This window comes from Microtus oregoni, unplaced genomic scaffold, assembly GCF_018167655.1.
Source record: "Microtus oregoni isolate MIOR12 unplaced genomic scaffold, Mior012 000005F_ref0000423, whole genome shotgun sequence".
In the NCBI taxonomy this organism is placed as follows: domain Eukaryota; kingdom Metazoa; phylum Chordata; class Mammalia; order Rodentia; family Cricetidae; genus Microtus; species Microtus oregoni.
This window is the reverse complement of record NW_024543064.1, coordinates 48,746,554-48,772,558: the sequence shown is the minus strand read 5'-3', so window position 1 is coordinate 48,772,558 and position 26,005 is coordinate 48,746,554. Positions and strand designations below refer to the sequence as shown.

The window sequence follows — 26,005 nt, the reverse complement described above, 5'->3', positions numbered from 1 at the left end:
CTGTCCTGGAACTAACTCTGTAGAACAGGTTGGCTTCAAACTCACAGAAATCTGTTTGCCTCTGCTTCTTGAGTGCTGGGATTGAAGACCTGTGCCACCATTGCCTGGCCTAAATCGATTTCAAAGCATTTAGCATAGTATTAGGGACATAGTCACTTAAATTTTTAAAAAAAGTATTACAGACCTAAGACATGACTGCAGTTCTTTATATGGAAATGAAATGAAAGTCTAGTCTAAGAACAGTTCTTCTGGAATTGGATTGTGAATGGAGATGGGAGAAGACTTACCTGAGAGGCTGATAGCGTTATCTGCATGTGTAGTGATGCTAGCTTGGCCTAGGTAGTTATTGAGTGTACTAGGAATGGGAGGGTTCTAATAGACAGTCCCAGGATTAGTCTGCAGGCCTTAGTGGTTATAAAAGAAAAAAGAGTCTGCTTACGTTTTTCACCTAAACATCAAGAAGGAATGTTGGTGATGATTGAAAATTAGATTTTAAAAATATTAAGAATTTAATTATTAAAAGAAGTTGACATACTGTCAAGTTAAAAACGTTGTTTACATTTATTCCTTATGTGTGTGTGCACCTGCAGCAGAGTGCATGTGGAGGTCAGAGGGCAGCTTGTTCTCTTGTGAGCTGGTTCTCTCCTTCCTGTTTGTGAATCCCGGGGACTGAACGTAGGGAAAGTACCTCTGCCTGCTGAGCCATCTTTGTCAACTTTTTCATTTTAATCCCTCATTTTTAATATAAATATTAATTTCTTTCAGAAATGTTGGCCCTGCATTTCTTAGACTTCTTTGTTTATTATATGGTATTTCTTAGATGAAGTGACCAAAAATTACTGTTATTTTAACTTTTGAGACAGACTATCCAAGGCTGTGTAGAGATTTCCCGTGTAATCAAGGATAATCTTGAAGTTTTGATCCTCCTGTTCCCACCCTTATCCAAGCACTGAGCACATTGCTAAGTGAGCCCGTGCTTTAGTCTGAGGCTTTCTGTCACTCAGCAGGGCTCAGCTCTTTCTATTGGCATTTTACTTAGAAGCAGTTTTATTTTTGTAGATGTTAAATACATTTGTGAAATTTTAGGACCATTCTAGTATTTGGTTGTGAAAATACAAGATAAATTACTAATAAGACAGCTAAATTAATCTTCTTCAAGTATTTTAAGAAAGTTGGTACCTCAGTTTATGTGGGACAGAGAAGAGTGGGATTGCACAGAAAGCGAGAGGCTTCAGAAATGTGAATTTGTTGCCATGGGGCAAGTATAAGCCAGAGTCTCTCTCTTTGCCCTCTCTCCCTTCCTCCCTTCTTCCTTCCTCCTATGCTTTTGCTCACTTTCTAAGAACACATGGTCTTGCTGTGTTTGTCCAGGCTGGACTCGAGCTCGCAGGCTCGGGCAGTCTTTGGTTTCAGCCTCCTAGAGTAGCTGAACTGTAGGCACCATGCTTAGCAGCCTACATAAATCATATATCCACACATTTATGAAAGATTTGAATTACAGGAGGAAAATAGGAATGTGCCAGTAACTGTACATATATGACTTCCTATTGCTCATACTTCAACACTCTATCGCTATTCCCTTTTTAATTTTGGATTCTATCTAGTTAGGTTCAGAAATATTCAAGAAATGTCAAGAATTTTCCCTTGAGAGAGGAATAGCTTTAACTTCCTTGCTATAAACCAGTCACTACTGAAATTAGAGTAGGCCACAAGTCGTCAGTGGTAAGCTCCAGAGATGTAACCTGCCGGTTTATACTCTTAATTGGGACTTGCCTAAATATATGTCATCTAAACATGTTTTTAGATATGTATATGACACCATACAACAATATATAGTATACATACATGTATCATACAATATCAAGCTGTATGTATTCACAGCATGTTATATATGCATAAACCATGTACATGTGAAGCATACCATATTTCATACACAAATTTCTCTACAAAACAGTACAAGTGCATAATACAATTATGCATATAAATATATAATACAAATTGATAATGACTCAGTCTTAATGTTTGTTAAAGCACTAGTTATGTTTCCTTTACAAAATGTTCATCAATTGATCCATCAACTAAAAGATAATCCATATCAGTTTTCCTTCATACATCATCTACTTAACCTATTATTTTAAAGAATTCTTTAGTGACAAAAAATTAAGAGCGCATTTCAAACAACGAAAGCGAATAGCTTCCTGAAGGGCATGACAGCGACTCTCGGTAAAGAGTGGTGGAGACGACAGCCTCCCGTGCTGTCACGGTGGCAGGTCTGCTTGCGGTAGAATTGTATGTAAGGACAAGTGTTTACCAGAGTGACTCAGGAAAAATGAACTCCACTAATCCATTTGCGATCACTATTTTCTACTTTAAAATTTGTAGGCTGTGTCTTTAGTATTTCCTTATTTCTTATGAATGGGATAAGTAAACCATGTGTCACCAGTGAAGTCCTTTGCACTTATAGGAATGTTCTCGAATTGGTAGAATCTAGCACCACCTCATGCCCGCTCTAAGAATTACAAGCTGTTTTATTTATCAAAAAATGTATTACACATGGAATTTCCTCCTCTGTTATTCTAAAATCATTTTAAAACTCAGTGTACATTCATAAACTCAAACTGTCAGCCGTATCTGTATTCTATTCAGATTTATTTATTTGAACATTTCAGACAATTTCTCAGTATTTTTTTTTTTTTTACTGTTAATTTATAGCATGTTGGTTTGGATTCATTCATTCTTAGGGTGTTAGTCTGAACCCAAGATTCCCCCCCCCCAAAAAAGCAAAAACAAAAAACCTTTGTGATTGAAAGTCTTGTTTTAAATAAAATTAAAGTTGAATAAGCACTGTATGTTTAATAACTTTTGTGAATCTAAAGAAACCCACTTGTTTCTTTATAAGCAGTGCTGTGCAAGGTTTCCTAGTGATGTCATTTACTGTTCTTCTTTCGGGGTCAGTCATGTGGCACTTGCCCTACCTTTGTGTAGGGATTCCCTGCTGTTTCCAGGCCTCAGTGTAACATTACAGTATGGAGTTTGGCAGTCTTCCATAGAAACTTACAAATTCTTTTTCTTTTATAAGCATTTTTTTTCCAGAACTGGAACATGGGAAAGATATCTAATAAAAATGCTAACCTTCTCAGCTAGATTTTTAAAGCCATTTCCTATCAGCCCTTGGCACTGCCCCAGAAGAACTGCCATGAACAACCTCTCTTTAGTTTCCCAAATGCCACAAATCACATTAACTACTAATATTCTAAACAAAGTACATTTAAGGAAAACAAGTTCTTTTAGGGCGATGAGAAGGCTCAGTGGGTAGAATCTTGACAACTTGAGTTCAATCCCCAGATCCCAGTGGTAGGAGGGAACCAGCTTTAAAAATATGGAGAGCTGCTGTATGTAAGCTAAACACTTAAGTTTGTTCAACCATTAAGAATATAAATGATAATGCTCCATCATTGTATCATTTACTGTATATGTTTATGTTATATATTATATTATTGATTTATAATATAAACGTGAAACTTCATTTAAAGCTCACTTTAGAAAATCATGGTAGTTTTTTGTTGGTGTGTTTTATTTTTGAGCAAGGGTCTCACTGTAGCCCTGACTGGCCTGGATCTCTGAGTATGCCAAAGTGGCCACAAACTTGCAGACATCCTCCTATTTCTGCCTCCCAAGTGCTGGGATTATAAGCAAAGTTGCTATGCCCAGCATTCATGGCAGATATTAAATGCAAAGTAGATCAGAACTCAGAATACAACTGGTAGATGGGAGAGGAAGACTTCTGAACTGTGATATCATGCCTGCTGTGTTGTTTTCCAACCTTTGCCTCTCTACCAAAATGGATGTCCTAGATTGCCTTTAGACCCTCTCTATCTTTACAAGGAGCTGACATCTCTGATGGGAAGTTGCAAGATCTGAAATTCTCCCAAGCCCTCCAAATTGTAAATAGTAACCTGATGCCACAAGCACAACACCCCACACCTGCCCTCATGTGATGGCTGCACCCCAGCTTGCGGCACGTGCTGCATACTTAGGTGCTGTGGGACAGTGGCTTTACCCTGTATAGATTTGTTTCTTGTGCGTGTTTAATAAAATGCTGATCGGTCAGTAGTCAGGCAGGAAGTAGAGGCAGGGCAATGAGAACAGGAGAATTCTGGGAAGAGGAAAGGGTCAGTCCGCAGTCATCACAGAGAAAGCCAGACACAGAGCAAGCAAGATGAGAATGCCTCACTGATGAAAAAGGCACCAAGCCAGGTGGCTAACACAGACAAGAATTGTGGGCTAATATAAGTTATAAGAGTTAATAAGAAGCCTGAGCTAATAGGCCTACTAGTTTATAATTCATGTAAGACTCTGTATTTCTTTGGGATGAACGACTGTAGGACCAGGCAGGACAGAGACCTCTGTCAACCCTTAGGCTATGTGTAAAAACGTGCTTAAGAAATGGTGACTCTCCTGTTCAGATTTGGGTCTCATTCCAAAGATGTCATGTCATGTATAAACAGCTATTCCAAAACCTGAAGGAACAAAGCAAAATTTAAAACATTTCTGGTTCTCAAGATTTTAGAAAAATACATGCAATGTATATTTGACAATTATGATTGATTTCTTTTATGTCTGCATTTTCTCTCCTATGTTTGTACACTCCTGGAGGGCAATAGGTATGTCTGACATTTCTTTAGGGTCGTCTCTCATTTTCTCATCATTACTATGCACGCTGAAACATTTAATAAATATTGTTTGAAAATGTTTCCCTTCATTTCAGGACTGGCAGTATGTGCAGTCAAAAGGCTGTTTCTTTTTAGAAGAAGATGGTGAAGTCGTTAGTCATCAGTACAAGATGCACATAGCTCAAAGATCAGTGCTTTATCTAACAATTAAGCCATTGAATCTGAGTCAAGTTGAAGGCAAGTTTAAATTATTTATTTGTTTATGTTTGTATGTATGTGTTTTTGTTTACTCATTCATTCATTCATTCATTCATTTGAGGCATGGTATCACTGTGTACCTCTGGCTATTCTGGAACTCATTATATAGACCAGACTGACCTTGAACTCACAGAGATCTATCTGGGAGTAAAGACTGAGGCTGCTTTACTTATCTATTTTTATTTTTAAAATACCAATTTATATTCTCTGAAAGTACTTTATATTTCCTAGTCCTAGTTAAGAAAATAATCTTCCCAAGAAATGTATGGTTTTATTTAGTTTTAAATTTTTTCATTATGTTTATTCTTCATATATGATGTTTAGTTAGGTAAGTACATTTTAATGCAAGTATACTATACATTGAATAAATCCCCCCAAATCCTTCTTGTCTTCCCATTTTTCCCTAGTCCCTTTGGTTAACCTAAGCAGTTTGACTTCTACTTGTATGTCATATATACATACAGGATCTTATGTGTCTATATAGAATCTAGGAACATGTGTTGGCAAGACGGCTCAGCATGTAAAGACACTTGGCACACAAGCCTGATATATTTAATCTTTGGAACCCATGTAAAGGTGGAAATAGAGAAATAACTCCATAGAATTGCCTGTGACCTCCACACATGCACTATGCCATATGACCTCCTCCACAACTTTTTCTTTCTCCATCATGCATACTAACAATATATTTTTATTAAAACCTTGGAACTACAATTGAGAGAAAATAGATGATAATTCATTTACGATTATCTCCATTATATTTATCTTCCTTCAGACAACAGAACTTGACTATTCTTTACACTTAAAAAAAGTTTCTATCTGGGCCAGGCGGTGGTGGTGCATGCCTTTAATCCCAGCACTTGGGAGGCAGAGGCAGGTGAATCCCTGTGAGTTTGAGGCCGGCCTGGTCTACAAGAGCTAGCTCCAGGACAGCTAGGACTGTTGTTACATAGGGAAACCCTGTCTCAAAAAACAAAACAACAAAAAAAAGTTTCTATCTGTGTGTCTGCATGTGTGATTATACCACACTTTCTTATCTGTTCCTCTGTCATTGAACACTTTCACAGTGCTGCTTATAGACATTGATGCACAAATATCGCTATAATATGTTGAATTGGAGTCCTTTGGGTAAACCGTCAGCTGGGTCACATGGTAGATTTGGTTTGAGATTTTCAAGAAACTTCCATATTGATATCCATGGTGTCTGGCCTCGTTGACAACAGTACTTTAGAAGGGTTTCGTTTTGTTTACATCCTTGTTGGAAATACTCTTTTGCTCAGGAGCATTTTGGCTCTCCAGAGTGTTTTATGCTTCCGTAAGAGTTTTAAGATTGTGTTTTCTGTTTCTATAAGGAATATCATTGGACATCTGGAGGGCATTGCTTTGAGTCTCTGATTTTGATACAATACCCATTTTTACAACATTAAGTCTTAGCGTCCGTAACCACGGGAGGTCTCTTCCTCTTTCAATGTTATCTTCAGTTTCTTTTGTTTTAAAGTTATAAAGATGATTTTATTTATTAGCAAGTTTTTTAAAATAATAAAGCTTATTAAAAATAAATTTTTCATTGTAAAAGTTTTTTGGCACCTTGGTTAGGTGTTTAAGGGTTTCTTGTTGTTTTGAGGCATTGTGAATTGGTTATTTTCATGGTTTGTTATTGTCATAGAAGATGGCTACCAGGTTTTGTTTGTTAATTTGTGTACTGCCACTTTGCTGATACTGTTAGTCTTTAGGGTATCTTATATATAATATTTTATCTAGAAACAAGCATTCTTTTATCCTATTTTTTAATTTTAAACTTTGTTATTTAAAAATACTTTAATGAAACACATTTCTCAGCCTGAAGACTATACAACTCTGTAAATCTCTATATAGTTAGAATAGCCATTCATCTCTTCCTCAGTCCTAACATTTAGCCTTTCCTTTTTCATTTTCTGCATATTGTATTGCATCTACATGTACATTTGCCTGTATCTATATAATTGTATGTAGATATATACAGATATTATTGCCTAGATTCTACATGTGAGAGAGATATAGAGGTTTTTTTTCTTTCTGAGATTGTGTGACCTTACTTAATAGTATGCATTCTAAGTTCATTCATTTCCCTGCAAGTTTTGTGATTACGTTTTTCTTTAGAGAGAATAGTTATTCACACACACACACACACACACACACACACACACACACTGTTTTCATGACCCATTTATCTTTTGATGGACATGTAGGTTGATTCCAGTTCTTCACATAGTTAGTAAAGCAATAAATGTAGAGGTACAAATATCTCCATGGTAGAGTAAAATAACAAGTCATATGGTGGTTCTATTTTTAATTTTTGGAGAAATATCCAAACTATTTTTCAGAATGCCTGTATTAGTTTGCATCTGAAAGTATTCCTTTCTTGCCCCAAACTCACAATATTGGTGATAGGCATTTTAGTATGATTCATATATGACCAAAGACAATCAACAAATAATGTTTTAATTTTTTTAAAGATTTTTTATTTATTTATTATATATACAGTGTTCTGTCTGCATGTATTCCTGCAGGCCAGAAGAGGGCACCAGATCTCATTATAGATGGTTGTGAACCACTATGTGGTTGCTGGGAATTGAACTCAGGACCTGTGGAAGAGCAGCCAGTGCTCTTAACCTCTGAGCCATCTCTCCAGCCCCCAAATAATGTTTTATAAAGTATGTCAGTTACCAACTGCTATAAATCAAAATGCCCAAAATTTCAGTGACTTAATACAATTAAGGATTTGTTGATTCATGAGACCTTTTAGTCTGAGCCTGGCATGGCTTTTCTGTGCAGGGTTCAGTCACGCTTGCAGTGACAGGTTAGCTAATGGCCAGATTTACAGTGCTGGCTGCATTCTCCTATGTGTGTGGTTCCATCTAGGACAGCTTGACTGCCCTGAGGATCTTTCATCTTCCAGTAAGCCAGCATGTACTTTCTTATATTGTGACTGGAATCTGAGGGGGGAAAAACCAACAAAAAACAAAAACAAAAGAACAGGAACATTTCCAGAGTGGTGGTCTCAGAACAGACAAAGTGTTAACTTCTGTTCCATTCTGTTATTCATAAGTCACAAAGTCCAAATCAATAAGACTGCAAGAGAAACTTCATCTCTTGATGGCAAAGCTGTGTAATTGTATCATAAAGGTCTGTGCATCCAGAGAGGGCAGCTGTTTTGTGATGCTCTCTCACAGGAGGCAAATGAGAACGCACTGTTGCTATAGAAGGATAAGTGAAGAGCAGTGGAGGTGGCAGAGCATTCCAGATAACTTGCTAAGTAAGGGACTTTGGTGTAGAATGTGATGGTGCAGAACAGGAGCTGTGGGGCTAGAGAAATGGCCTCTTGCAGAGGACCAGGATTCAGTTCCCAGCATCCAAATGGTAGATCACAACAATCTGTAAATTCAGTTTCAAGAGATCCAAAACCGTCTTCTGGCCTTTACAGGCTCCTTCACACATATGGTACATATAAACTCATGCAAGCAGACATACATACACACAGAATAAATCAGTCTTGGGCTGGAAGCTAGTCTGTCTGGAATGAGTAAGCAAGGAGAAGTTGGTAGGGAATGAATGAAGAGCAAAGGAACAAAAGTATAAACTGTAAGAGATATTTCCTATAATGAAAACTTGTTTTTACTAAGAGAAAAGAAGTTTGGGGAGGAAAGGGTTTTTTTTGTTATTTTTTTAAGCAGTTTGAATATGTATCTGAGCTTTACTATTGATTCTATTATTATGGTCAATGTACTGTTAGACATTTACTGTCTGGGGTTCTCAGAGAGTCTTGGATATGTGCCTTTCTTGCTTTTGGAAAATCTTCTCACTTTATTCTTCTACCTTTTTTCTTTCTAACATACCGCCTTCTGTGCTCTAACACAGAAAAAGCCAGGGCTTTCAATTTCCTATCCCACCTTGGGAAAGTGCCTTTCAGTCTCCTTAGTTATGACATGGCCTCAGTTCTGATAACGTCTTGTAGTTCATCTGCTTTTTCTTATTGGCAGAACAATATACTTTGAGCTTTATCTCAGCAGAGGATTTTTTAAAAAAATATTTATTTATTTATTATATATAGAATATTCTGTCTGTGTGCATTCCTGCAGGCCAGAAGAGGGTACCAGACCTCTTTACAGATGGTTGTGAGCCACCATGTGGTTGCCGGGAATTGAACTCAGGACCTTTGGAAGAGCAGGCAATGCTCTTAACCACTGAGCCATCTCTCTAGCCCATCAGCAGAGCATTTTAAGTAGGGGCAGTGTGTGACCTGATAAGCATGTAGATAACATGACTGTCTAAGAGTATAGATGGTTTCTCCCAGTATCAGTACTGGATCCCAACTCTTCCTGGAAAGTTCTGCTCTCACTTAGAGCTTGACTTGCTTGTCTTGCACCTCAGCTGTTGTTTTTCATTGTTCTTTGTTTGGTTTTAGTTAGGATGAGCACATTGGTGATCAAACCCAGGTCCTCGTGCATGCAAGGCAAGTGCATAGGCTCATGCCCTGCCATTGAAACACAGCTTTTTGATGGTTTCAAGAAACTTGAGGCCTTTTAGAAACTGAGTACAGAGATACTGTTTTTCATAAAATTAAATATAGTAGTGGCATATTATAGATATTAAGATATTTGTATGTAAAAATGGGATGTGTATTTCTTTTTCAAAATCTACTGGGTAAAGAACTTAAAAGAATCTACAGTGATTGGCTGCTCTGAGGTGGGTTTTGTTGGTGATGCTGTTGTTGTTGTCTTTCTAGGAAAACGTCCCCCCTGGTTATCTGTTGATACGGCCTTATATATTCTCAAAGAAAGTGAGGAGCAAGCAGAGCCACAGCTCATGTGTTTTACTGAACTACGAAATAGAGAAGTATACATATTTTTTAATGTTTAAGAATGCAATATGAAGCCACATTGAAGGAAATAATAGCTTTTCACCAGTATTTTAAACTCAGATGTTCTCTATTCTAATGAAGGTATAGGTGGTACCTAATCATTATGCTATTACATATGTTTTATTAACTGTAAAGAACTTTTTCTTATATTCTAAGATTGTTTTTTAGGGATTGATGATTGATAGCCTTGGCTCCATAACTACGTGCCCTGATGTATCTCGTGAAAATATTTTTTGTTGTTGCTCTCAATAAAGAGAGTGATGTTATTAGATTCTTTCTACCCTCCAGATACATGACCCCAGCTACAGCAAAGTTTGTTTCTGATGTCTGTCTTACTTGTGCTACGACTGCAGAGCAGGAACTCTCCCAAATTATTATCCTCAGGGTTGACTCATATTGTAGGGTTCAGAAATAGTATGATGGAAAGAAATGCTTTTGAATGTTTTTATATGTTGCCTCTGAGCTTGTTCTGGTCCTTTCTAATTATGTATCTACTCAGAGGCTAAATATGTGAGCAGATACATACATGTGCCTATTTATTTTATGAGGATACAAAATACAATCTACTTCACAGCAGCAGAAATAATACTATTGAAGAACTTACTGCAATATCATATTTAATCTTTATATTGGCTCAATGACAGACAAGTATTTTTCTATGGGATGTTATATAGAAGTGTTTTTTTGGAGGCCTCCTAACAGACAAGGGTATTACCGGCCAGAACCACATAAAATGGCAGAAGGTACCATTTTTACTAAGCTCTTCTTCATAGCTGACTATAAGGTGAAGTTAAAGATAAAGCAATGTCAGAAACAATAGCTTTTCCCATTTGGTTTTGGATGAAATGACTTTCTTATGAGATTGCATGTGTAAAAACAGTCAGTCATAGCAAGGCTATGTTTAAACTGAGTTTCTGTGGGTGTCTTTATAGGCTTCTGTTTATCTGTAATATGTCATATTTACAAAGGATTTTTACTAGTAGTTTTAGCTTCACAATTATTTTCCTTAAGAAGAGTTTGGTACCCATGAAGAACTTCCTAGCTGCCATCTATAGTGGCCCTTCACAGTTATATGTGGGGAATAAAGGAAGTTCATGGGATGACATCCACTAGGAAGTAGCAAGATATTTTTGAACTCTACGTGTCAGCCTGTATATGGTTAGTCTAAACAGATATTATTTCCAAAGCATGGATTTGGTATATTAGCCTTCACAGTGATCCTCAGTTACACTGAATTATTTCTTCTTCCCAAATAACCTCGGGGTAATTATAGTCCTTGGATAATCAGGCAGAAAGAATCTAGAACTCAGTGATCAACTTATTTTGTTCATGACCCTCCAGGATGACCTAAAATAGGTTTTGGAAAGACTATTTGAGCACAATACCTGATACAATTTGGGAACTAGTCTGTACTGTAGCACAAGTAACTGTACTTAGCTGTCATACATAATGACTGAATATGTACAGTTAGGGTAGTCAAAAGATGGTCCCGGGGTTTTATAAAAAATGTTTAGGCTCCAAAAGCTCCTAGGAGGTATATAGTGGGATACCAGTTGCTTTCCATATTGAGTAAGCAAATAAAATGTTTTTATACAAATGTTTTGATATTCAGCATTTGTTAGGAAACAGTTTCAGGCAAGCAGGTCTGCTTAGGACTCTACATTTTGTTTTATAGCCCATGTCACCTAGTGATCTAAGCAACCCACCTAAAAGTATTCTGTCTATATATATATGGAAGATCCACAAAGATCAAATCCCTTCACACACACACACACACACACACAGAGAGAGAGAGAGAGAGAGAGAGAGAGAGAGAGAGAGAGAGAGTCAAACTTACAGAAGCAAAAATGTATGGTATGATTTTTCTGAGATACCAGCACTGAGGTGTCAGAGGCAAGAGGTCTACAAATTTAATGCCAGACTGGGCTTCATAACATGTTCAAGGCCAACATGAACTCTACAGTGAGACTGTCTGAAAAAACAAACAACAAACCCATGAGTTCCTGGCTCAAAAAACAAAACAGAACAACAAACAAACAGCAGAATAGAGAATAATATTGTAATATATAATTCAGCTTTCAGACATATGTTTAACTCATGTAAAAGGTAAACTTAAAAGTATATTTAAGTTTCTTTGGTGCCATCTAAATGTTATTTACAAATCATATATTCATATTTCTTTTTTTTATTTATTTTATTTATTTTGCATACAATATTCTGTCTGTGTGTATGTCTGCAGGCCAGAAGAGGGCACCAGACCTCATTATAGATGGTTGTGAGCCACCATGTGGTTGCCAGGAATTGAACTCAGGACCTTTGGTAGAGCAGGCAATGCTCTTAACCACTGAGCCATCTTTCCAGCCCCAAAATGTGTAGCCCAGGCTGGCCTCGAACTCGTGATCCTCCTGCCTCTGCCTCCTTCAGCAAATCCTACCGGCGTGCGCCACCACAACCGGCCATATATTCATATTTCAATCACAGTAGTAGGAGATCTTTACTACTTCTCTTTAAGAAGCTTAGTGTTTGCATATTTTTTTTAAACATTCTAAAATTACTCTTTGGTTCCTGTTGAAGGCATTTGTGTCACAAACATTTTTGAAGATCTTTGGGGATGAACTAGATGATATATAGCTTCTTCTCTTCTTTGCTTTTAGGTAGTTTTAAAAACATAAAGGACTGGGCTGGAGAGATGGCTCAGCGGTTAAGAGCACTGCCTGCTCTTCCAAAGGTCCTGAGTTCAATTCCCAGCAACCACATGGTGGCTCACAACCATCTGTAATGAGGTCTGGTGCCCTCTTCTGGCCTGCAGGCATACACACAAACTGAATATTGTATACATAATAAGTAAATAAATATTTAAAAAAAAACATAAAGGACCATATTGTATTGTCTTGTACTAGGACTACTCCTAAGAAAAGGAATTTAAAATCAGTAAAAAATAAACTATAACTAAATTGATAAAAGTGATTTAAAATAAGTGATGTCTCAAGTTTCCCCTTCAGAAGAAAGATTTGAAGTCATTAAGACGTTTCATTGTTCATTTTGTTTAATTCTTCTGATAAAAGGTGTTTGGATGGACTGGTGAACTAGGACCAGGAATTTATTGGTTAATTCCTTCCACAACTGGCTGTAGACTAAAAAAAGAAGTAAAACCAGTAACAGAAGAAGCCCAACTTGTATATAGAGATGAAACAGGGGAATTATTTCTTACAAGTGAATTTAGGTAAGTTTTGTTTATACTCACCTGTCTTTGCCCATTGTCTATGGACTGCTCTCACCCCCTCTTTCTGTGACCAACTCCCACCCCCAACTTCCTTTGCCCAGCTTTCACCCCCCTCTTTGCGTGGCCAGCTTATACCCCCATTTTCTGTGGTTAGCTCGCCCCTCTTTCTGTGGTCAGCCCTCACCTTCACCTTTCTGTGGTCTGCTTCCACCCCCATCTTTCTGTGACTAGCTTTTCTGCTTTAACTCAGTATCTTACCACAACATGTTGGGCAGTGCACCTAAAAATAAAAGGCACAAAAACCAGTGCCTTATGATTTCACTTATATATGGGATCTACAAAGTAAAATTTATAGAAGCAGGGTGATGATTACCAAGGATTGGTGGTGTGAGGAAATTGGGAGAAATATTCTTAATAAGTAGAAAATTTCCATTAGACAGGAAGAATAAATGCAGTTATCCATTGTGTAATATGGTAACTAGACTATAGCTAATAGCAATTTATTATATTTAATAATAATATATTTGGAATTTGCTACAAGAGTAGATCTTAAGTGTTTTCACCATAAAAACTAAATATATGAGGTTATAGATGTGTTATTTATCTTGACTTACTCATTCCACAATTTATACATGCACAAAAAGCATGCTTTGTATAACAAATATATATTTTAAAATTCTTTAAGTAACCAAGAGTTACACTGTGCTTATAAGTCTAGGATTGTCTTTAGTTCCTAGGTTCTGTGCACCTGGCCAGACGTCATGTACAGGTGTCTTCAAGATACCAGTATCTTCTCCACCAGACATTGACTTTAATGGTAGATTCTGTGAGTTACACTCTTGATTTTGATAACTGTCAAAATTAGAAGTCTAAACCTAAGGGTGGTCTTCTATGTCCTAGATGATCACAATGAGATTTGACCACAGACAGATAAAAATGTATTTGGATATAATATAGCTCAGAAAAAATTCTTAAATGCCATTAATATTGTTTCCTTTGAAACTTGTTCTCAAAAACTGTCTTTAGGAGCTAGAGAGATTGCTCAGTGGTTAAGAACACTGGATGCTCTTCTACCTGGGTTCACACTCATTCCTGGTTCACACTCATCTATAACTTCAGTTCCAGAGGAGCCAGTGCCCTCTACTGGCTCCTTCAGACACCAGGCGTGCACGTTGTGCACAGACATACATGCAGGCAAAACACACACATTAAATATATATATATATATATATATGTGTGTGTGTGTGTGTGTGTGTGTGTGTGTGTATATATATATCTTTAGACTTTTTTTAAAAAAATAATAATTTCTCTTTTTATAATTTAGGTCAACTTTATCGGAGATATTTGAAGTCATTGATTTAGATGGAAATGGTCTTATTAGCCTTGAGGAGTACAACTTTTTTGAATTGCGAACAAGTGGTGAGAAGTGTGATGAGGACGCGTGGGCTGTCTGTAGAGGTGAGTGCTTGTCAGACTCCTCCATGGAAGAGCACCAGAGCGTTTAGGAGAGTGGGGAGAAGCCTAAACACGGGACTAGAGAGGAGGCACGGTGGATTTATTGCTCTTGCGAGGGCCTGGTTAGGTCCTAGCACCCACACCAGGCACCTATAACTACAGTTCCAAGTCTTTCTCTACCCTTTCCTGCCCTTCACAGGCATCTGTGTTCAGATGGTGCACATAAACTCATGCAGACATACACATACACATAGAGTTTAAAGAAGTAAATCTCTCTTTTCTAACATAAGCTTTTCCTTATGTGATAGTTGGCATACTTACTAAACTATGTGAATTAGTTAATGATTATTTCCGCTTTGGGGGATTTACACCCTAGACACTCCCACATGTCTCCTTCCCACCTCATGTCATAACGTTTTCTTCCTATTCCTCCTCTTCTCTGCCTCCTATTTCTCCTCTCCCTTCCTTTTTCGTCTTCCTTTCTTCACCCTCTGAATCTAGTTGTTAGTACTGCCTGCGGGAATATTAACAAATATTGGGTTGATCTTTTGAGGGTGAGCATATGCAGTGAGTTCATGCCTGTAAGAGTCACATGTCCAAAGACAGCATTTGTCCTCATCCTCCTGCTCTTATGTTCCTTCTGCCCCTTCTTCCACCATGTTCCCCGGGCCTTGGGATAGGGATGGTCCCTGAGTAATCAGCAAGCACTTATGTGCTCTGATTACTTAAGTACTTTATTCACTCAGTTATGAGTCTCTAGAAAACTACTGCCTACTGTAGAAAAGGCTTCTCTGACCAGGGTTAAGAATAACATTAATCTGCCAGGTGGTGGTGGTGCATGGCTTTAATCCCAGGACTTGGGAGGCAGAGGCAGGCAGATCTCTGTGAGTTCAAGACCAGCCTGGTCTACAGAGCTAGTTCCAGGACAAGCTCCAAAACCACAGAGAAACCCTGTCTCGAAAAAAAAAAAAAAAAAGGAACACTAATCTATCTAATCCATATTCAGGAGGCAATTTTGACAGCATGTCCATTTACTAAAACAACAATAGCAGGTTCCTTGCTAGGGTCTTTGGCTTTACTTTCCAAGCAGTTTTTAACAAGTTTATAATAATGGGTCAATTCCTTCCTGTGGAGCAGGTCACAAATCCCAAAATGCTTGGTTATTCCCATAGCATTCTTTCCACTTTTGCACCAGTGCAATTCTTGCCTGGCATGTTGGTATTGCAGCATTCAGTGGTACTGCGGAGTAAGACCATTGATGATTTTTGTTTCCCTAGTAGCCTGAAGGTACATGCAAGCTAGCCAGCAGGGAGCAATTTTCCAAGTCAGTTCCAGATTGATTTCTTTATGTCTTGCAATGAAAACATGTGTGTCTTCAGAAATAGGGTCTACCAGGGTTATGGTCGACAACAAATGGCAACGGTGTCTTAGTTACTTTTCTCTTGCTGTGATGAGGCACCATGACAAAGGCAACTTGTATTTTCTTTCCTGAGACGGTGTTTCTCTGTGTAGCTTTGGAGCCTGTCCTAAAACTCACTCTGTAGAACAGGCTGGCCTCAAACTCATAGAGATCCACCTGTCTCTGCCTCCTGAGTGCTGGGGTTAAAGGTGTGCGCCACCACCACCCACCTCCCAAGGCAGCTTATAAAAGAAAACATTTAATTTGTGCTTCATGGTTGCAGAAGGTTTTTAGAGTCCATGACCATCATGGCAGCAGGCAGGTAAGCATGGCTCTGTATTAGTAGCTGGGAGCTTACATCTTAATCCACAAGCATGAGGCAGTGGGCAGGAAGTAGGGGACTGGGGATGGTATAGGCTTTTGAAACCTCAAAGCCTACCTCAGTGACATATCTCCTCCAACAAAGCCACCTTCTTAATTCTTTCTAAACAGTTCTACCAAGTGGGGACCAAGTATTCAAACATGAGCCTCTGGGAGCCATTCTCATTCAAACTGCCGTAAATGTCAATAGTCCATGTTATCTTAGGGGCCTGTAGAGCTTCCCTGGCCAATAACTCACATGGAGGTGTCTAACACCTGGCACTGAGATTTTCAATTACTAACCCGTGTCTTCTGGGAGAAACATTGTCCAACCATGCAGGTACATGTATTTAAACTCCTTTACAGAAGGGAAACTACTTTCCAGCAAGCACTCGGCATCACTGAGCCACACCCTGGTTCCAAAAAAAACAACAAAGAGTTAATAAGTTAGTTTCACTAAAAAAATTAAGAGGTTTCCAGAAAGTTGTTTATACATGTTAAGAATTCTTAGCTGGGCACCTTGGCTCACATCTTTAATCCCAGTATTTAGAAGGCAGAGGTAGGAGGATCTCTATGAGTTTGAGGCCAACCTGGTCTACAGAGTGAGTTCCAGGATAGAAGGGCTTCATATAGAGACCTTATAAAACACCAATATAAAACCAAGAACAGAAAAGGGATTCTTTAATATTATTCTTTAATATTATTTGTTCTCAGTTAGGGAAGTTCATCCATGCAGATAACAGAAGCCAAGAGCACCACAACAGAACATCATTGAAGATGAGGTTGAGTCAGTTAGGAGGCATCTGAGATTAGAGTAGAGTTTGTGTGCTTAAGCCAATGGCTGAGAAGTCAATGAGAAAGCCTAAAAGCCATAGCCAACTATATAGCGCAGAACAGGAACTGTGGCAGCCAGCTCATTGTTGGAGACAGAGGACCTCCCCATCACGGGAGTAGTGATGTTTGTCTCTTAGGATGGTTGAGTTTGTACAGTAGGTAAGCTAGGCAAGAGTCTGAGTAATCTGTTTCTCCAAAAAGCAAGTAGGATAAAAATAAGATACTAATATAAAGGGTTTTCATAATTTATTTTTATAAATATGTTGTTTAATATTAAACTTCTATTAAGTTTGGTAATATACACAGTATCCCTTTATTTATAAAATGTAATGATATTATAAATTTAAGATATAGCTTTTTCATTTTTTAGTTTATTATCACTACTCCATTCCATAGAAGTGAATCATAATTAAGATTTTTCTTTATTTTCTGCCTTTATGTGTGTGTTTGTGTGGTGTGTGCAAATCCACGCTTATTCATGCACACAAAAAGGTCAGAGGGAGTTGGTGAGTGTCCTTTTCTATCACTGTTCATTGTATTTCATTGGGACAGGGTCTCTCAATGAGCTTGGAGATAGACTGGAAATGATAAAACCCAACAATCCTCCTGTGGGCTGGCAATCCCTAGCACTGGGGTTACAGGCATGCACACTCAAATTTTTTTATGTGGGTACTGAGATCCAAATTCTCCATCATGCAAATATTCTTACCCATTAAATCATATTTCTAGCCCCTAATTAAGATTTTCTTATGGCAAAAATTATTAGTCAATAAAGTTCTATTTAATAAAATTAGTGGGATTGATACTTAACATCAGCTATTTTGAGAGCTCACCATATACCGGGTGCTAATCTAAGGGCATCTATATATCAGCTTTGTGAGGTAGCCCTGGAACTGCTCTCATTGTACACATTAGGATGTAGAATCAAAGAATCAAAAGAGATCAAGAAGCTTGACCAAAGTCAATAAAAATAAAGCAAGACGGTTGCATAACTAGGCTTCAGACCCAGACAGTAAGGTTCCAGAACCCCAAACTTCAAGCTAGCAAGTGTTTCTGAAAATTATTGCATTGAAATGATTTGGGGGACATAGTTGCTTCAGTGGCAGCCACAATGCAGCAGGGTAGATGTAATTTTTAGGTTCTGAAATGTTTGCCTTTCTCGTGATAGTCAATGTTTACTCATACCAATTGATGATAAAAATACATTAGTTAGCTATAAGATCATCTCAACATGCTTTTTTTGGACTTAAAATATTTTGTCTTTGTTTTGTATATTAGTTGATTTGCTTCTTAAAAGCAGTTTTGTATCTAGAAAAACTGAGAAGAAGATCTGGAGGCTTCTGGGATCCATCTTTTCCATTCCACACCCAGCAAGTTCTGCGTATTATTAACAATACCAGTTAGTGTAGTACATTTATGATAACTTGTCAGTGTATCTTACCACATAATTTACTATTATTAAAGTTCACTTATGTTGTATAGTTTTACGGGTTTTGACAACTGTTTAATCTCACAAATACAGTTATCGCAGTATCATAAAGAATAGTTTCAGTGCCCTGAGACTCCTCTGCGCTCCATCTGTTTACCTGTGTATTCACCTCCCAAAACCTTGGCAATAACTGATCTTTTTACTGTGTGTGATTTTGCCTCTTAAAGAATATTGTATAGCTGAATTGCATATGTTTTCTTCATACCTTTTCATGGTTGATAGTTCATTTCTTTTTATTGCTAACTAATATTTCATTGTATGCACATGTCACAGTTTGAGTCTTTCTGTTTTCTTACTACTTCCAGTTTGGGACATTTGTGAATACAACTGCTATATACACTTGTGCAGGGTTCTGTGCAAATGAGTTTTCAATTATTTACATTTCAGTTCAGTCAGTATTGAGCTGTATGCGGAGACAGTGGTTAGCTCTGGAGGAAGTGCTGTTTTGCAGGTGTTCTATGTCAGCCATTATTTGCATTCCTGTTGAACCACATGTCTCAGCATTTGCTTTCCTTTGGGGTTTTAAGCATTCAAATAGGTCTATGGTTGGATCTCATTGTTGTTTTGATTTGTAATCCTCTAATATCATTTGATATTTGGCTTCTTTGTGTCTCTCTCCCATCAGTGTAACATCTTTGGTGTTGTCTCTGTTGGTACCCGACCCTTACTTTTTGAGATGATGTCTTCCTGTGTAGCGAAGCATCACCTTAAACTTTATATGATACCCAGGCTGACCTTGGGCTTGCCATCTATCCTCCTGCTTCAGCCTTCTTAGTGCTGGGGTTACAGGAATGTGTCAACGTGCACAGGTTTTCCTGCCTGTTTTTCTTATTTATTTAATGACTGAGTTCTAAGAGATCTGTGTATGTTTTGAATATGTATCTTTTTTCTCTTTCTTATTTATTCTATGTGTCTTTTATATCATATATCTTGATTGCATCCATTTCCCCATCCCTTCTGCCCTCCGCTCTGGCACCCCCTCCAAAAAAATTAAGCAAAAGGGAAAAGAGAAAAAATTAAAAATCTCGTCATGGAAACTGCAGTATGACACAGTACGTCACACAATATACCCCTTTGTCTGTGTATCTTTACTTACAAGTGTTCATTGCAAAGAGTCATTTGTTTGAGGTCTCTGGTTTCTACTATACTGTTGATGTTGGATCTTCACTGGGCCTCTTCTTGGGTATTCTATGTAGCAAGAATTCTAATTGGTCTTAATGATAAAATCCAGGAGTCAGCTCAGCTATAGGGGTAAATGCTGAAAGATCAGAGAAGCAGAGCAACTGGCCACTAGTTCTTACCTCTACTGAATCCTTAGACCAGATGGATGATCCTGTCTCTAGGAATCCTCAGACTGAATGCTCAGATCGAATGCACCACGATCCTGTCTCCACCTACCTTATATTCCTGTCTCCACCTCCCTAGTGCTGGGATTAAAGGTATGAGCCTCCACTGCCTGGCTATTTCTCTTTTAGACTGATTCAGCCCAAGGTGGCCTTGAACTTCTGATTTTTCTGCTTTGCCCTCCCAAGTGCTGGGATTAAAGGTGTGTGCCATCACAGCCTGGCCTCTATGGTAAACTAGTGGCTAGCTCCACCCTCTGCTCTCCAGGCAAGCTTTATTTGTCAAAAATAAATCATCACCATTTCCTGTTGTTGCCCTGTGTTGTGGTGATCCTGAAGCTTTGGGACTGCGGGTCAGGTTTCTTTATGTGCTCCAGCAGATCCAAGATGGGGTGGGTGTTGGGGCGGGTCAAGTCCTAATCCTGATTCTGGACCTGTGCAGACTGGTCCGTCCTCACCTGTCCTCACCACTAGGATGAGCTCTCCAGTATTGCCAGCGAATTCACCTCTTGTAGCAATGAGTGAGGTGTGGGGCCAGTTCTTCTACTTTCACACCCTCAAGGTCTGCTTTCCTACACCACACTTTCAGGGCCAGCACTACTGTGTTACTCCTGCACTGTGCAGGAGCCACTCTCCCAGGTGCTGCAGCTGGTAGAGTCAGGGACAGCTCTCCTGCTCTTAAGATCTCATGGTTAGCTGCTACACCTGTCTTAGGCTTTGATGGGAATGGGGGTGGAGCATCTCTCCTCCGCCCATGCTGCCACATGTCAGATGATGGGGACAGTTCTCCTTTGTTTACAACCTAGGAGCTGGGTCACCTTTAACTCCAACTACCAGCTCTGCTGTGCTGTCTAGGCGAGGAGCAGGGCCTGCTTTCCTAAGTGCTGCATCTGGTAATGGGGAGGGTCAGCTCACGCTGTCTCTCTGTCTCTGTCTCTGTCTCTCTCTGTCTCTCTCTGTCTCTGTCTCTCTCTCTCTCTCTCTCTCTCTCTCTCTCTCTCTCTATCTCTCTCTCTCTCCTGTATGGATTAAAGGATGAGGAGTAAGGGAGTCATCTCTCCCCAACCCACACCCCTGCATGACAGATGAATAGTGGGGACAGCTCTCCCATGCTTACAACTTTGGGCCTGGCTCTGTTATGTTACCCTGGTGAGGTGCAGGACCTGCTCTCTCAAGTGTTGTGAATTTGTATTTTTTATCAGATATATATTTTGCAAATATTTCCTCCCAGTTAATGGCTTATATTTTTATTTTTCTAGCAATATTATTTACAGAGTATAACTTGTTGATAAATTGTTTTCTTCCTTAGGACATGTTTTGTGTGCTGTGTTATCTATTCTTGATTGTCAACTTGACACACCCAGGAGGAGGGAACTGCAGCTGAGAAATGGCTTCTGTTACACTGGTCTATGGACTTGTCTATGAGGCATCTTCTTGGTTGCTAATGGATGGAGGAGGGCCCAACACACTGTGGGTAGTGCCCCTGCCTCAGGCAGGTGGTCCTCAGGTCTATAAGGAAGCTAGATAGGCAGAATCAGGAAGAAAGCCAGTAAGCAGCAGTTCCTGCCTTGAACTCCTGCCCTGGCTTCCCTTTATGATGGATTGTGACCTGTAACCTGAAATAAACCCTTTATTCCCCATCTTGCTTTTGATCATTGTCTTTATAATGGTGACAGAGAAGTAATCTAGTACATATTGTTATCTTTTGAGGCATGGTCTTGTGTAACCCAGAGTAGGCTTGAACTCCTAATTTTTCTGCCTCTATCTTCCAAACTTGAAGATTATTGGCATACTTCACCACACTGGCTTGGTTTGTGTGCTTTTAAAATTGTATCTAAAAACTTTGTCACCAAAGAAAAATCTGCCTAGATTTCCTCTACTATCTTGTAGAAATTTTTTTTGTTATGTGTTGTACGTTTTCATCTGTGGATTGTTTGCAGTTATTCTTTGTGAAAGGTTTAAGGTCTATGCTCAGATATATTTATTCTTGGATATGACTATCCAGGTGTTTGATTGCATGGCTGGAGAGTTCTTTAGTCATTATGTTGTTTTCCCCTTTGCGGCTTATCAGTAGTGTGGAAATATGCTGTTGCATTGACCTATTCTCAGTTCTCTCACTAACACCACTCTTGATTATCATAGCTTTATGCAAATCTTTGAGTCAGAGGTTAATAGGATAATCCACTCTTTTTAGTAGTGTAAGGGTTAAATCCAGGGTAATGTCTGCTAGAGAATTGCTTTACCACTAGCTTTATACCCATCCCTTTAATAAATTTTAAAAATTAATAAGGATTAAAAATTTTAGGTTTTAAAGGTCATTAAGTTATTGCTGGTTCACATAGTATAGTATTAAAGACACATTTTTCTTTAATACTTTCTTTGTATTGCATATCAAATATTAATTTTTATCTTACTTTACTAAATAGTAGGACATTACTATCATTACTCTCCCTGCTTTAATTTGCATATTTTTTCTTGGAAAAAAAAGCTGTGAATCTATTTCACTTATAAAACATTTTAAAACATTAGTCAATTAGGTATGTTTTGTTTTTTTCATAATAGTACATAGGAAAGAGTTATTGTCTCATTTCTCTTGAGTGTAATACAGATGGAAATTGGGAAGTAAATCTTTCTTGTTGTAGGAAGTTGCCAAAATATAATTTATTAATGGTGTTTAGCATCTATAGATTCATTTCAGGATAATCATAATAGGACATGTAGGTGGATAAATAGCTATTAGATATACATATATATATATGCATATATATGTTCAGATAGCAATAGTTTTTACTCACAAATAATGTTAAATGAGCATATTTAGCCTTCCCTTTGGGAATGCAGGTTTCCATTTTCTAACAGTTTCTCAGAGACATACCAACAATTTGTTAGAGAAATTATATGTGTTCTAGTCTCCTTAAGCCTGACCCCATCAGTTCTCCCTTTCTGAAACTCAAGTAGTCTGGGCGACATTATATCATTTTCATTCAGGTTCTGGTGAGTTGAAGAGGCATTTTGAAGCATGTTAACTTTTTTTAACTACCAATATAAACTCTTAATGAGTGGTCAGGTTGGAATTTACCAAGAAAAATTACAGTTTCCTCTAACTTTGGGATATGCTTGCACTAGTTAGTTACAACTTGCCAATATCTGGTGGGGGGGAATCACATCCCATGATGGTGCCTGTGTGGAACTGTGGAAAATTAGAAAAAGAAGTAGGTTTGAAGGATTCTTATTCCCCATATTCTTGCTGACAACTGAATGTTTATGGTTAATAATATAGATGTTTTATTAACTGCATGGACTTTTAAATAATGTATGGAAGAAATGTTTGGGTTTTTGCTTGTTTATTTTTTATTTGTTTTTGTTTTGTTTTTTTGAGACAAGGTTTCTCTGTAACTTTGGAGCCTGTCCAGGAACTCGCTCTGTAGACCAGGCTGGCCTCGAACTCACAGAGATCCTCCTGTCTCTGCCTTCCAAGTGCTGAGACTAAAGGGGTGTGCCACCACTGCCTGGTGAAATGTTTATTTTTACAGAAAACTTTGACACAAAGAAGAATGAATTAACAAGACAGGGATTTATGGACTTGCATCTGATGGAAGCCAATGATCGAGAAGGAGACCCTCTTGACCTGTGGGTGACTCTACACTCGATGGGTTACAATAAGGCTCTGGAGCTGACAGAGGTAAAACACTCAGACATTGACAATGGCTTTGTTTTTCATGGTATTTGACCTTAAACACTCCTGATAGATGACTTTTAAATCCAGCACTCAAATCCTTGAATTTCCGTAGTGTAATTAGAATCCTGAGAACATGGTATGTTTCTAGTATTTTACTGAAGCTTGTGTTCTTTACTGAAAAAAAAATAGTTACTATCAACTATGATTAGTCAGAGACAAGAATGTTTGAACTTGGGCTGGAGAGATGGCTCAGCAGTTAAGAGCATTGCCTGCTCTTCCAAAGGTACTGAGTTCAATTCCCAGAAACCACATGGTGTCTCACAACCATCCATAATCAGGTCTGGTGCCCTCTTCTGGCCTGCAGGAATACACACAGACAGAATATTGTATACATAATAAATAAAAAATATCTATAAAAATAATTTTTAAAAAGTTTGAACTTTTTAATGTGCAGAGGGAAATTAGTAACTAAAATATATATATTTTTGTTAGAACAAGGACCAAGAATGGAGTTGTGTGAGAAGAATTGAGTGCTTGTGAGAAAACTCTTAAGAAAACAAGACAGGAGTCTTAGTTACTTTAGTTTCTTCAAAAACAGGAAATTGAGCCGGGTGGTGGTGGCGTACGCCTTTAATCCCAGCACTAGGGAGGCAGAGGCAGGCGGATCTCTGGGAGTTCGAGGCCAGCCTGGTCTACAAGAGCTAGTTCCGGGACAGGCACCAAAGCTACAGAGAAACCCTGTCTCGAAAAAACAAAACAAAAAACAAAAAAAAAACCAGGAAATTGTTCTTGGAATGTGCTGTCGTGCCCCTCCTAGCAGTTAGGAGTGAGTTTACTTCAGATTATTCATTATAGTTGGCTGTTACTTGTTTATATACCTCTATGGAAAAACATGTTTTGGCCATGCTTGGCTTGTTCACATCTTACTCAAGTGATTTTTCTTAACCCTCAGAGTATAAATTGTCTGATGCTCTGAATAAAGTTGACTATTGCATGAGACTTTAGTCCACCTCTCTCTTAGGCTCCACTGTCCCAGGTTCATGACACCAACTTATTTTAAACTGGAGATGTCACAATAGGTACAAAGTTAAATAATATTCTAAGTTCAGAAGAGAAGGAAAACTAGGCTTTTTAAAATTCTCTGTCTTTTTTAAAATACAGGATTTAAGGGTTTCAGCTCAAGCCACGTATTAAGTAGTAAGATATTTGGTTATAGTTTTAAAGTTTTAGTCATTTTCTCATATATCATTGTAATACGAGTTTTCTGTCCTGCCTGGTCCTGCAGCTGTTCAGCCCCAAAGAAACACACAGAGGCTTTATATTAATTATAAACTGTTTGGCCTATTGGCTCAGGCTTATTAATAACTAGCTCTTACAATTTAAATTAACCCATAATTATTGTCTATGTTTAGCCATGTGACTTGGTACCTTTTCTCAGTGTAGCATTTTCATCTTGCTTCCTCTGTATCTGGGTGGCAACTGCAGACTGAGCCTTTCCTCTTCCCAGAATTCTCCTAGTTTGGTTGCCCAGCCTATACTTCCTTCCTGGCTACTGGCCAATCAGTATTTTATTAAACCAATATGAGTGACAAATCTTTACAGAGTACTAGAGCATTGTTCCACAGCACTACATTATGTAATCAAAGACTCCATATATATATGCCGTCTTTTTTCCATATATCAGATTTCTGCCTGGCTTTACTTTTCTAAACCATTGGCCAAAAGATCTTTATTTATCAGCCAAAAAAAGCAACACATATACAGAAGGGCATCCCACATCATATCAGTCAACTTATTGTTAGGTTATTTTATTTTGTGTGTATAAGTGTTTTGATTGCATGAATGTTTGGGTACTACATGCATGCCTTGTGTTCACAGAGGTCAGAAGAAGGTGTCAGATCCCTTGGCACTAAAGTTACAAGTGATTGTGAGCTACTATATTGCTGCTGGGAAATGAATCCAGGTCCTCTGGAAGAGCAACTAGTGTTCTTAACTGCTGAGCCACCTTGCCAGCCCTACTTCAGTCAACTTATAAAGGCAGTACTGCTAATGACAGATTTTAAATTAAGTTCTTTGAAACTTTGACTAAATTTCTAGTCGTGGTATCATTCAGTATTCCTTAGAAGTGTGCTTTCAGAGTTTTCTATTTTTTTTTTTTGCCATTTTTAGTAATTGAATGTGAAGAGTTACTGTAATTTTTAAATACCCATCTTTAATCTAATTTTGCAATTTTCTCTTACATTTTACCCATAATTGTGAAAGCTACTTTTAGTCTATAAACAGTACTGGTTCTGCTGCACATTTTTCTTAGTAGAAATTATTTAAAAGCAATAAAGCAACTTGAAAACATTTAAAACCATTTGTTAATATTACTTGTCTTTGAAACCAGAGG

General features: G+C 38.2%; 1 protein-coding gene across 3 annotated transcripts in view; it reads left to right on the top strand.

Moving 5' to 3' along the window:
- Positions 1-26,005, top strand: part of Efcab7 (EF-hand calcium binding domain 7) — a 47,998-nt gene that overhangs the window by 10,561 nt on the left and 11,432 nt on the right. For all 3 annotated transcript variants that reach the window (XM_041652406.1, XM_041652408.1, XM_041652409.1), the window contains exons 7-11: positions 4,769-4,910; positions 9,697-9,806; positions 12,897-13,054; positions 14,379-14,512; positions 23,468-23,616. In XM_041652406.1, the coding sequence (XP_041508340.1) occupies positions 4,769-4,910; positions 9,697-9,806; positions 12,897-13,054; positions 14,379-14,512; positions 23,468-23,616 (693 nt within the window). The remainder of the gene's footprint in view (positions 1-4,768; positions 4,911-9,696; positions 9,807-12,896; positions 13,055-14,378; positions 14,513-23,467; positions 23,617-26,005) is intronic.